Source organism: Phalaenopsis equestris, unplaced genomic scaffold (genome assembly GCF_001263595.1).
Source record: "Phalaenopsis equestris unplaced genomic scaffold, ASM126359v1 Scaffold000036, whole genome shotgun sequence".
NCBI classification, from domain to species: domain Eukaryota; kingdom Viridiplantae; phylum Streptophyta; class Magnoliopsida; order Asparagales; family Orchidaceae; genus Phalaenopsis; species Phalaenopsis equestris.
The window spans coordinates 74,940-88,762 of NW_018164478.1; the positions used below are offsets into that span (position 1 = coordinate 74,940).

Genomic DNA, 13,823 nt, shown 5'->3' on the forward strand with positions numbered 1-13,823 from the left:
ATGCCATCAAACCCTGGCTCATTGAGGGCACATGCATTGTTGTCTATTGCCACGACACCCCCAAATATACGATCCAACTTCTCCTCAAACTCAGGATCGATTCCACTGTATTTAAATTTTTTCACAGCAGACACAACCTACAAATTCATATAAAATGTAGTTTAATTTAATAATAAATTACAAATTGACCAAAATAGGGGACATTTAAAAAATGCTCAATGCAAGCCTTTCTGCCCACCACTTCTCGGAAGCATCAATCGTTCTCTTCATCGGATCCCACCCCAAGTCCTTTGAACCTCGCTTCAATTCCTTCCAGATTTTTCAATCCTTCTTCTGATCTCATTTGTTTTTAATTGCATCATGTTGTATTATCTGCTTGTACTTTCCTTGAGTTTTCTGATAATATTTTGTCACTCTTTTTTATTGAAATAAATTGTAGGCTATTTTCTAGATCGATCTCCTTGAGATAGATGTCACAAAATATTTATTTTTGTTTCTTTATATCACATTGCAGATGAACCAACCTCTTCGATCTTAACTGTTTTATTGCTAGCATGAATGAAAAGAACTAATTAACATAAATAGAAATGCGATAATATTGCAAATCAAAGAAAATTTGTAATGCTGCAATATCATCACCACGACCTTCACACCAACACCTTCACACATAAGCACATCAGGACACAAACACATCCACTACACCACCAGCAACACTTAAAACACTATCACCTTCTCACATTCACACACAAACACCACCAGACACTACACATATACCACACATACTCCATTACATCCACTAGACACCAAAACCTCTACACAGACACCAACTCCCCCACTAGACACCTTGCAGACTCCACACCACCGGAACCACCTCCACACAAACATAACCTCACATCTCCACACTACCAACACTACCTCTACACAAGCAGCACCATACACACGCATGCCGCCACCTCAGACACCAAACACACTGACACATCAAGACACCAACTCATCCACCACACCATTATCTCATCAAAGTAGCACACATACACCAAATCATTCACTACACCTCCTCACAGTAACGCACAAATACCACACCAGTATGACACTAACTCATCCAACATAATGCGCACAACCACACAAAGAAGAGAGAAGAGAGATTGGTGTCTGTGTGTTACCAAGAAGAGAGGTGAAATGTACAAAGAAGACAGGAAGAAGAGGGATTACCACACAGAGCTAAAATGTACACAACCACCAAACCAAGCCGAAAAAGAGAAGAGGGAGGGGAAGAGAGAATACAAACATCACTGCAATAACCACCAACCGAAGAAAGTGAACCACCAAGCCGATGAAATTGCTCTATCACAAAGAGCACAAAATGCACAAATCACCAAAAATCGAGCGGAAGAAAAGAGGGAGAGAGAGACGAATATAAGGTCACTGGAACAACCGCTCACAACCGAAAATAGCTAACCAAAACAACCACTCGCAACCGAAAATAGCTAACCAAAACAACCACTCGTAACCGAAAAATAACCACCGGAGCCACGAATCCGGGGGAGGTAGAGACATAGGGCAGAAGACTATCGAGAGAGGGAGTGGGGTCAAGAGAGACAGATGAAACCTGAAAAGAGAGGTACCGGGTCAAGAGTAGAGAAATACGGTCGTGTGGTCCAACTCTCAGCCGCATTTTAACGAAGTTTTTAAAAAATGTGACAACTTTTCCAAATGCAAAAAATGTGACAACTTTTCCAAATGCATTTTTAGGCATCATCGTGTCGCGCGACGTGCGAATTCAGCCACGCCAAGCGGACCCTTAAGCTAGAATTCATACTTGATAAAATTAATAAAACTAAAGCTCAAAATGAGTGGAGTTAACTCAAATCGACTGGTTTACAGCGCCCCCGCCCTCTTGCCATTGGAAGCCGTCAGGAACAAAGGTAATCGACTGGTTTACAGCGCCCCCGCCCTCTTGCCAACTGAAGTCGTCAGGAACAAATGCCATTGGAAGCCGTCAGGAACAAAGGTGTGAGCGTGTGAGAAGTGGATGAGGGGGTAAAGCACTCCGACCACTCAATCGTCCAAAACATATATCAAAATGCTCCTTCTTTCTCCCTCCACCCTCCTCTTCCAACTCCATGACTTCTCCCTCCTCCCCTTTCCTCTCCGTTTCCCGATCCAATGCCTCTTCTATCCCCGTCCCAACACCCTCCCCACTCTCCTTTCGCCAACCACCCACCACCATCTCCATTTTCCATCCCTGCCAACATCCCGCTATTCTCCCCCACCTCAAACTCCACTACCCCAACTCTCTCCTGCGTAACTTCCTCTCCCCATCCGCATCCGCTTCCTCCCTCGCTTCCGCCGAGGACGACGATACCCCCAAACTTTCGGACAACAATGATCTCCCGGAGATGGCGAAGGCTTTAGGAATCTCCTCCCGGCTGGCTTACGGGGCTTGCTCTTGCTTAGTCCTGGCAGGCCTGAGCGTACCCTTTGTGATGCGATCGGTGTCGTCCGCGGCGAGCACGAAGATTAGGGTTCTGTCCTATGTGACTCTGCTATCCGGGTTCTACATGGCGTGGAACATTGGAGCTAATGATGTGGCCAACGCGATGGGCACGTCGGTGGGCTCCGGGGCGCTCTCGCTTTTGCAGGCGGTAGTGATCGCTGCTGTGCTGGAGTTTTTTGGAGCGTTCTTGATGGGGACTCATGTGACGAGCACTATGCAGAATGGCATCCTTGTGGCGTCGGTGTTTCAGGGAAAGGATTCGTTGCTTTTTGCTGGGCTTCTTGGGTCGTTGGCTGCTTCGGGTACTTGGCTGCAGGTTTGGTGTATTTTCCTCTTGTTTTATTGCTCAAATGCTACTCTGTTCTGAGTTTTTTTTTTTTTTCAATTTGCTTATTGATGTTGAGAAATTTAAGGCAAAGAAAAATAAGAATCGACACAAATCTAGAAGAACACAGATTTAACGAGGTTCGACAAAGATGACTATGTCCTCGGGAGTAGAGCGACAAATTTCACTATTTCAGAGGAGTCCAGTACATATCCATAGGGTTACACATCATATATATAGATAAAACACCCACAGATAAAATTACCAACAAGCTCTCGCTCCCCCCAACCCAGTAAATTCCAAGAGACACTCATCTTCATTCCAGGAGACACACCTCTTCAATTCTAAGAAACTCCAAATACTGACATATGAGCCATAACTAACAAATATCCACCTTGGCGAATATCCAGACCCTCAGGAGAAAAACATATGCCCAACAAATATCCATCTTGGCGAATATCTAGCCCTTTAGGAGAAAATTCATATACTTAGCAAATCTCCACCTTGGCGAATATCCAACCTCTAAGGAGAAATACATTATGGAGTTTCTTAGAATGAAGTGGGTTGGACAACCATGTCGTCTAACAATTGCAAACATTCAACAAGTTCAAGCAATGCAAGAACTTGTTGATAGGACTTGACTTTGTCAACATATCTGCTGCAATTTCATCATATGATTCAACAGAGTGAACTTCACATACAATTGTACTTCCCAACAGTTTATAAATATTACCTGTAGTGATTTTTTCTTTCACACAGTCAATGCACCTTTAACAATTCTGATGATTTCTTTATTCCCATCTGCCTTAGGAATAAAACAATTTCTGCGTAAAGTGTCCAAGAAAATTAACTTCTTCAAATCTGGAACATGTTTTACATCTCATAATATTCTGACAGTGTCATCATACATCTGAATTTTGACTTTGTCAATGCCAGCAATATTGTAATATCTATCATCACCCAAATAGACTGAACCTGAATCAGATAACATGTATGAAGTAAATCATTCCCTGTTAGGTGTTATGTGACAAGAGCATCATAAATCAAAAATATATGCATTTTCAACTCAGTTGTTGTAACTGAAAGTACATAACGATCACTGTAATTTGAATTGTCACTTTGCACCATATTCACAGACTTGAAAGATAAATCATGTTTCTCATCAAACTGCTTCTTGAGCTTTGAATAATCTCTCTTCATATGTCTCGGCTCCTTACACTTGTAGCAATGAATCGTCTTTTTGTCATTAGGCTTTGACCTGAAATTTTGCATTCCAAAACTTTCCTTTTTCTTCTTTCTTCCACGATTTTGTTTACCCTTAACATATAAACTGTCATCATGAGAGCTTTCCCCTGTATTCTGCTTCAGCTGATTGTGAGCCAACAATGCTACAGTAATCTCATCAACTTTGATAGTTTTTTTCCCATATGTCAGAGTAGTCACCAGACGTTTATAAGAAGAAAACAATGAACACAATAAAATCATTGTTCGGTCTTCATCTTCAATACTCATATCAAGCCGTGTCAGATCTATGATTATTTGATTGAAAACATTCAAATGTTGTGCTAGATCAGTGTCTGTTTGCATCTTCAGCCCATACAGTCGTTACTTTAGATACAATTTATTCGTCAGAGATTTGAACATAAACTAAGATTTCAATTTCTTCTATACTTCTTCTGGAGATTTCAGATTAATAATATCATACATAATTTTATTTGTCAGCCATAAACGTATGATACCTGCCGCTTGTAGTTGCAATTCTTCTCAATCTTCATCTTCAATATTATTAGGTTTCATAGCCCGCAAAGTCTTTAAAATTCCTTGTTGTGCCAACAAATCTTTCACTATTGTTTACCACAATCCGAAGTTTCCGGTTCCATCTAACTTCACTATCTCAAAATTTGCACCAGACATTGCTATTTCAAATTAACCCTGCACCGAACTTTTCCTGGCAATAAACTTTTTTTGCATTGTATTGAAACAAAACACACCACAAATAAATTCAAAGAAACCTGAATTTTTTCTGTTAATTGCAGCAATTTTCCTACAATTCTGCTGTGTTCCCTGAATCAATTTTTTCACACGAAGCACTTTTCTTGTTCGCGTCAACACCTCCGCTAAATTGTTGTCCCGACTGTCCCGCAAGCGAAACCCTTCGCGAAATACCTCGTGCCTGTTCGCGAAATACCTCCGTGAAACCACTGTTCGCGAATAGTCGAACCTGCTCGCTTCGCTTGCACCCTGCCGAACTCCACCTGTTGCAACCCCTCCTGCGACAAATTTGCAAACTCCGCTGAACTCCTCTGTTCGCAAAAAAGATGCTTCTGTTCACAGTAACAGAAGGAACTACTCTTCTGCGAGATTGGGTTAAACCCTCCTTCGCAAACTTTACTGGCCGTGAGAACTCTTCCCGCAAGCAGTCGAGATGATTCGCAAACTGCTGTGATGGTTCACGAAACCGAACTCTGGTGCGTCGCGGTCCCTCGTGGCTGTTCGCGGCTATACACGAACTTCCTTCGCGAACTGATCGCAAAATTGAAGCCTCTTTTCTTCGCCGAATCCCTCTGTCCCGCTTCTTCCCTAAACAGAACAGGCGCGCGAATCCGGGGCGCCTGTTGCGAACGAAGACCCTCGCGACTCCTCTTGCGTTGTGAACAAAAGCCTGCTTCGTCTTCCTCGACAAAGCACTGATGTCGCCCGTGAAGCTTCGCCTGGTTGCGCGAACTCGCAGATCCGATCACCTGTCGCACACAATCTGCTTTGAGCGAACGATCTTCCCTGTCGCGCCTGCCGAAGCGTCCGAGGAACTGCTGCAGTTCTTCTTCCTTTGGCCCGAAATCGGAACTGCCGCCAACCTCCGAATCGTCGAAAACCCTAGCCTTCAAACTCATCTGCCAAATCTCTCTCCCTTGCGCCGATATTTTTCTTCTCTGCCCTAGATACTTAGTCTGATACCAATTGTTGAGAAATTTAGGGCGAAAGAAAAAACAAGAATCGACACAAATCCATAAGAACACAGAGATTTAATGAGTAGAACACAGAGATTTAACGAGTTTCGGCAAAGATGTTTACGTACTCGGGAGCAGAGAGGCGAATTTCACTATTTCAGAGGAGTCCAATACATATCCATAGGGTTACAGATCATATATATTGATAAAACACCCACAGATAAATTTACCAACACGCCCTCGCTCCCCTCAACATACTAAATTCCAAGAGACACCTATTCAATTCCAATAGACTCCAAATTCTGGTATATAAGCCATACCTAACAATTGAGTTTGGATTGTTTAACTTTGTTTATTCTTGTATATCTGTAAGAAGTATAGCTGGTTTGAGAAATCTGGGTGCTGTTGTTGAGTTGGGAATGGTAACGGCAGTGCCTTTGAATGTGTTGTTAATGCGGCTAATTCTACACTGACACCTCCACCTGTTAGAGAAAATGTGTATTAGCCACTTTATTAGCGCTTAGTTGTAAGGAATGATGGCATTGTTGGATTTGGCTTAGAAGTTTTATATGCTACAATAACTTAGATTTCTTAGTTTTTTAGGTTTCTCATAAAGCTTCATTCACTCATAGCAACTCAACTTGAATACTTAAAATGAAAGTGACACTCGGCAAATTGTAAGATGCTCATATTTCTTAGCTTGGACTTTATCTTCATGAGGCTTAGCAATTGTTTTTACTGTATGCGAAATGCGAACGCGATGTACATTCATGTTAAGTCGGACCTTTGGTATAAAAGTAGGGGTGTAAATGAGCCGAGCTTGAGCGAGCAGAGTGCTTGTTACCAATTTTTTTTTTTTTTTTTTTGTGTGTTGTTCGAAACAGGCTCATGAATAGCATGTTTCGGCTTGATTCCAATTCGTTGTTCGTTTCGGTCAAATGAGGTGAAAAATAATAAAATTTAACATTTATTTTCATACAACATATAAAATCAATATAAAGAAGTTATCATAAATTTCATTTATTTAATTATTTAATTAATTCGAGCAAAAAAAATGAGCTAATGCCTAAACATGATCGTACACATGTTTGTTTGTATTTGGTATATTAAGTTCAAAAGGCCTGGTTGTGTTCAACTCGCTTGTTTAACAAATGAATCAAATGCACGCAAGTAACGAACAAGTTTTTTTGCCAGTCCTAAAAGAAGTTTAGATTCCAATAGTGTATATATATGTGTGTGTGTATGTATATCTATATTTATATATGTATATGTACATGTATATTGATAGATAAAGATCTACATGTATATGTATATATATCTGTATACATGTATTTGTAGATGTTGATTTGAATGAATGTTTCTGTATGTAGATGTAGTTGTATGTGTATGTATGTGTAGTAGATGTATGTCGTATGTGTGTGTATGTGGATGTATGCTGTCTTTGTGGATGTATGTATGCATGTATCTACACACACACACACACACACACACACACACACACACACACACACACACACACACACACACACACACACACACACACACACACACACACACAAACACACACACACACACACCCACACACCCACACACACCCACACACACACACATACACATACTTACATATATACTTATTTCAATCATTTTCCAATTTATATTTTAGCGGGAACTCTAGCTGCAAAAGAAACTAAGGCCCATACTAATAGAATGATTTTAAACTTATAAAGAGTGTGCGTAGGTTAATACAGTGAGTTATGAGCTCATTGACAACAATTGTTTACCAAATGAACACTAGACGACTGCAGAAAGTGCCATCGTAAAGTATCTTTGTTAAAAAATAATACCACAGATTTCTGGCATAATCATGTGGATGATTGATGAAATTTAGCTATGGTATGCAATTGGGAGCACTTTAATGATTTCCACCCTCTTGGACTTCATAGCAATCAACTTATCTTTACAAGATCTAAAAATATAAGCATCAAAGGTAAAGCTGTATGCAAAACAACTCGAGCATTCAATTATCCTCATTTTATAGCTCTAAAATTGTTGAAAGAACATTCACAAAGCTATGGTTTTACCTTTATATGATTATGATAACCTTGCATACTTTCCCTTCTTGTCTTCATGCTTAAATAAGGAATCTTCTTTTACGAGCTATTTCTTCATGTGATAATGACAAGTTGCATCTTTGGATTTGCGCGTTATGTAGTTGCAACTAGGATTGCAAATGAACTTAGTGTTTGACAACTAGTTGTGGCTCTACTCGAGAAGTGCTCGTTTATATTTGTTGGATTAATTACTTTAATAAATTTGAATACTTTTATAAATACTCGGTAATTAAATGAATAAGTTTAAACAACTCTTTAATTTGCTCGATAAAGCTTATTTTACTTTATTAAAAGAGTTGCTTAATGATAGCATGATTATCTTCACATGAACCGAGCTCAAATAGTTCGAATGACAAATGAACAAAACTTGAACACAGACAAAGAAGCTCAAACTTGATTTTTATAAACAAGTGTAAGCTCAGACAGTCTTGCTTGGTGTGGCTTGGTATTTTTGCAGCCCTAGTTACAACATCATTCGATTCTATTAGATCTTATTCCTAGCCTTTAATCCTTATATTGGTTCTTCATTTCTGCCGCCCTCATTGAACAATTATTTTTTATTACTAAGTTAATGTTCTCTTAATCATAAAATATAGTATATTGAAGATGCTTATGTGGAGGTAAGTGTTCAATAATAATATAGCTTAATCCTATCATCAACTTCATAATATTTAATAACCGAATAAAAGATATTTTGTTTCATGTGAAGCTTATTGCAGAGCCTCTTGTCATTTACGTTGACTCAAATTTGAGCCTAGTCCTTCCATGAACATCTTGTTAAATCTCGATCAGCATCTCATTCAACATTGATAATTGTTTCACCTGTGGGTCTTTTTATCCATCTCAACTTGTATCGGGATGTCAGGCATCTTCATTTGATCGATGGGAGATCAAGAAACACCTGTAGCAAGAATTTATTTGCTTTGTTATCTAACTAGGTTTACATCCATGAGAATTGAGAAAGGAGAAATGATCCACCATCAATCACATCACGTTCTAAGGAAGTTTGAATCTTATAACGTAACATGAGAATTTTTTTGGGGGGTAAGTTTAGTCTTAGTGATTAGGTTAGTAGTTAAATTGTGCTTCGAATTTGAGTCTCCTAATTAGAGAGAAAACTCTCTATCAACTCCTCTACAGACCTCACACACAGGAAGATTAGCTTTTTAGGGTATGTTTGGGGCAGCTGCAGCTTATCCAGCTTGTGCTGATAAGCGGTTTATTCTGATAATCTGCTGATGACCAGCTGATCCGGATAAGCTGACTGACTGTTTGGTTTGTACGTTTGGAAAATAGCTGATTCTGGATAAATGACCAATCTACCCCTGATCTGAAAAAGTTGTTTAGCTGTTTGGTTAGTGCGTTTGCAAAACAGCTGATTTGCAATTTTTTTTTTTGGATAAATGACTATTCTGACACTGCGCAATGTTGCTGTTTGTAACAGAACTGTAACGGCTAAATAAAAATTTAATTTATTAGCATCATTTACCAATGGTCATTGAACAATATATTTCAAATAACCCTAAAAGAAGGGAATTACACTGCAAAAAAAAAGAGATTAATTTTATGTAAATTCAAAGGTATCAATACGATCGCAGTTCCAAGAGTACAATAAATCTTAACCATTACTAATTCAATTTTCTTCAATTCTTGCAAAATAAAGGTGTAGCTAAAACTAACATTTTAGATAAATTTGAATTTGTAACTTCAATTGATTAATTATTGTATCAAATGTTAAAGAAAGTTGTGTAGTACAAATTGATCAGAATGAGGTCCAATTTAAGTATGCAAAAAATGAATTCTTGGTAAGAAAAATGATGGGGTAACTGGATGGTTTCCTAAATATTAAAACATAATAGAACTAGGTCGAAACTGAAATTGAGACAGAATTGTGTTTTTCATATGTTATGCTATAGCATTACCCCTATGCATAAGAAATGAAGTGTCTGCAAGTAAAATACCCAGTTTTTTTTTTTGCTCACAAATGATTCGTATATCAAATATAAATAATAACAAAAATCACCAAATCATGGAGTTGATAAATTCAAGGAATATGATCGATAAATTAAAAATAATCAATTTCTATCAACATTGTGAGACAAGCATCATCCCCAAAAAAGAGAGTGAGAGCTCCCTGATTGTGGTCAGATATATTTCAGAACCTATAAATGAAATGGTATTTAGATTACTTCACCAGTTAAAGTATTGAAAATTCATGAGAACTTTAAAATGTATTTAGAATATAGTGTATTTGGAATTCAAGTATTTAGAATTCTTGTGTTTGGTTTGAACTAGTAAAAATTAATCCAAACTAAGAACAAACAACATAGGGCATGATATCAAAGTCGCAACTGGACCTCGCAGTGGCAGGGTAGGGCCATTAGTGTCTCATGGAGGCAAGAGCTTGTTGGGGAAAAGTAGGAATCAACAAGAACTCACAAGGATAGCTATTGACAAAAGCTCTTGAGGCCAAGCATCGCAGACAAGAGGAAGAACAAGAGCATTTTTATATAAGACGAACACAGAGGAATGAAGAGGAACGAAGAGGAGGTAGGGTGCAGAAGGATGAAAAAGATGGGAGTTTCGGTGGTCTCTATAACGAGCGATCTGATTTCTTCGTCGCGGGAGAGAAGGCGAGGTATCCCTTCGTTGCCATTGCAGATTCTTAGTCGCGGGCGGGAGAGAAGGTGAGCGATCCCTTCATTTCCATTGTGGCTTTCTTCGTCGCGGGCGAGAAAGAAGGGATCGTGAGAGATCACTGCAAGAGGAGGAGGCAGCAGAGGAGAAGGCAGGGGGGGTCGAGCGATCCGGGGGGGGGGGGGGGGGGGGGGTGTTTCGAGAGATCCATGCGAAAGGAGAGGGCGAGAGTTGTCTTTTGCTCGAAGATCCACGCCTAATGTAAAATCGCGAACGGAGTTTTTGGAAACGTTATTTAAACGTATTTTTCAAACAGCGGGTGGCGTTTTCAAAACTCCATTGCTGTAAATAAGCTCCCCCAAATGCACCCTTAATCTTCTCATAAAAAATGCAAATACCAAAATAGAAACTGTGCGCAAAGGTTTTCCATACTAGTAGATCACAACATCTTTCTACCTGCTGCAAACGCATCCTTCCCAAATAAACTTAAATGCTTTGTGTTTAGGGAGGCCATTTATAGCAGAGATTTTGGAGGGCCATTTATAAAAAGCTTGTGGAAGATCTTAGCTAATTAAAGCTAATTAAAATAAAAGGAAAATAATATCAAAGTGATTCGTTTGAAAATAATAAATTAAATGTTTATAATTCAATTTTCTTGGACTAATACGTTGAAATCTAAGCTTTGATTTTAAGTACTTTTTTCTTTTGGTTCCATTTCAAAGGCTCCTTATTGGTATTTTGTAGTCCTGAATCCCTTGCTAAGGCCTTTTTTTTTTATCTTCTAGCTTCTAAATTGAGTGCTTAAGCCATGTATTTTCTTAATGAACCGTTAGTGCTAGAGGTTTATAAGTGTCACTCCAATTTTTCTAGAAGTCCAACTCATAACCTTATTCTCAGAAATCAACAATTTGTTCAAATCAGCCTTACAACTGAACTATTCTTTTACGGCGTTAACCTGAGTCACAGTTCTTCCTACCCATCTGCAACGTTAAAAATCATTTCACTTTCCATTTCCTTAACTCCAGCTGCATGAGCAAAGCGCATAACTATCAACTAATCAGTTTGTTAAATCGACTGTTTGTTGTCACAGGTGGCTTCCTTCTATGGCTGGCCTGTTTCCACTACACACTGTATAGTAGGTGCCATGGTTGGTTTCGGTATTGTCTACGGTGGCATCGGAGCTGTTTTCTGGAGTTCGCTCGCACGAGTAACTTCATCATGGGTTATATCCCCTATCATGGGTGCTGCAGCATCATTCCTTGTTTATAAATGCATCCGCAGGGTATGCTCACAATTTTCTAATAGGAAGATTTACATACATGTCACTCAATTCCCATGTATTTACATATCTAACCACTAAACTTCAATTTTTACATCTGCACCACCTTACCCAGACATGAAAAAGGTGTATTTCACTTTTTACAATCTAAAATTGTGGCTTTTTTGATGTTACATGAAAGATTTAGATGGCATCAAATGCAAAAAACCAAAGCTTATGTGTTAGATATGTAGTTAACATAGGAATTGTGATGATTTTGTGGCATCAAATCTCTGATCTTCTTCTTTGTGAAGTTTGTGTACAGTGCTGACAATCCAGGCCAGGCTGCGGCAGCTTCCGCACCAGTTGTTGTTTTCCTCGGCGTTGCAGGAATCTCCTTCGCCGCTTTCCCACTCAGCAAACTCCTTCCAATTGCTCTTCTTCAAGCATTAGCCTGTGGAGTCATTGGCGCGCTCATCGTTAGCCGAATCATACACAAACAACTCGGCCTCCTCCTGAGCTCCGAAGCCGAGAAGCCGTCGCCGAAACACAAACCTCATCTGGAAAACATCGGGTTTTTATCCGACATCGCTGGCCCAACAGGAGCTCAGTTGGAGATCGTCTACGGCGTCTTTGGCTACATGCAGGTCCTTTCTGCTTGCTTCATGTCCTTCGCTCATGGAGGTAACGACGTCTCCAATGCCATTGGTCCGCTTGCCGCTGCTCTATCGATTCTCCAAGGCGGAATCATGGGGAATGAGATAGTCATCCCCAAAGATGTCTTAGCTTGGGGGGGATTTGGAATAGTTGCAGGGCTCATGATGTGGGGATATAGAGTTATAGCCACCATAGGAAAGAAGATCACCGAGTTGACACCTACCAGAGGTTTTGCGGCTGAGTTCGCCGCCGCTTCGGTGGTTCTCTTGGCGTCGAAGCTCGGCTTGCCGATTTCCGCCACCCACACGCTCGTCGGTGCGGTCATGGGGGTGGGGTTTGCTCGTGGCTTGAATAGCGTTAGAGTTGAGACGGTGCGTGAGATTATCGCCAGTTGGGTGGTCACTATTCCGGTTGGAGCCTTCTTGTCTGTGATTTACACTTTGGTTCTCACCAAGCTTTTGCCAAACTCCATTTGAGGAGAAAAATTTGCATTCGTAAGACGAACACAGCACTGCGTACGTCATGGAGGTTATTCATAGGGTATTGGGGGGTTATATCCTCGTTATACCCCCTGTAACATATCTGTAACCTATTTTTACCCTCTAGTAAGTTTCACGCTTCTGTTTTCATATATTTGTAGGTTACAAGGGGTATACCGCGGATATAACCTCCAAATACCCACAAATTTTTCTCCCATTTGAGATGAGTTTAGGTTGCCATTAATTTTGTTGTGAAGGACAAAATTATCTTCTTTAAGCAGTATGTCGAAGGAAGAGAGAAGACAACTGCTTGATCACTTGTGATGTTCAGAGAAATTTTATCTGGAGCAAAAAAAAAAGGGAAATCATTTGGGCGAGAAACAAACAGTTCTGCTTGATAATTTTTTGGTTTGTGTGTGTTTATTTGAGTTTTCTGTATAACTGATGTAAATGATAAATTTCTGGAGAGTTAAGAGTGGGGTGGCCGTTGGAGAGCTCCATGTACTGCAAATATTTTTTTGATGTTCATGTAATCTGAATCTGAATTTTTCCCATGATATATTTACTAAACACTATGTGGGCTCTGAACTCTGCATTAATTTTATTATTGTATTTTTTGTTGAGAGAGAGACTTTTAAAGGGTGAAATTTTTAGAAGACAGATTGAATAGTAAATAAGACACTACCCAACGATTTCACCCTCATATTGCAATGATTTTTTTTATCTGGGGGTCAAGGTTGAGGACACTTTGGCGGCAACCATCCGGTTAGAGGGATCATGTCGTAACTGTTATTTTGTGGTGTCATTTGACGGCAAATCACGCGGGCAGATGACTCGAGTCATGCCTTTAATGGCATGAATTTATTTTAATTGTGAATATATTGATATAATTGATATGATATTCATTTTTTATG

The 13,823-nt window shown here is 39.6% G+C and overlaps 1 protein-coding gene across 2 annotated transcripts; it reads left to right on the forward strand.

Moving 5' to 3' along the window:
* Window positions 1-1,541: 1,541 nt before the first annotated feature.
* On the forward strand, window positions 1,542-13,486 carry LOC110018858 (inorganic phosphate transporter 2-1, chloroplastic). Of its 2 annotated transcripts, XM_020716321.1 has the most exons (4): window positions 1,542-1,922; window positions 2,009-2,810; window positions 11,606-11,797; window positions 12,088-13,486. In XM_020716321.1, the coding sequence occupies exons 2-4, from the start codon at window positions 2,121-2,123 to the stop codon at window positions 12,904-12,906; spliced, it is 1,701 nt and encodes a 566-aa protein (XP_020571980.1). In that variant the 5' UTR covers window positions 1,542-1,922; window positions 2,009-2,120; the 3' UTR covers window positions 12,907-13,486. The 2 variants fall into 2 exon arrangements, with proteins under 2 accessions (XP_020571980.1, XP_020571979.1); XM_020716320.1 differs by lacking the exon at window positions 1,542-1,922 and having other exon boundaries at window positions 1,988-2,810.
* The last annotated feature ends 337 nt before the right edge of the window (window positions 13,487-13,823 follow it).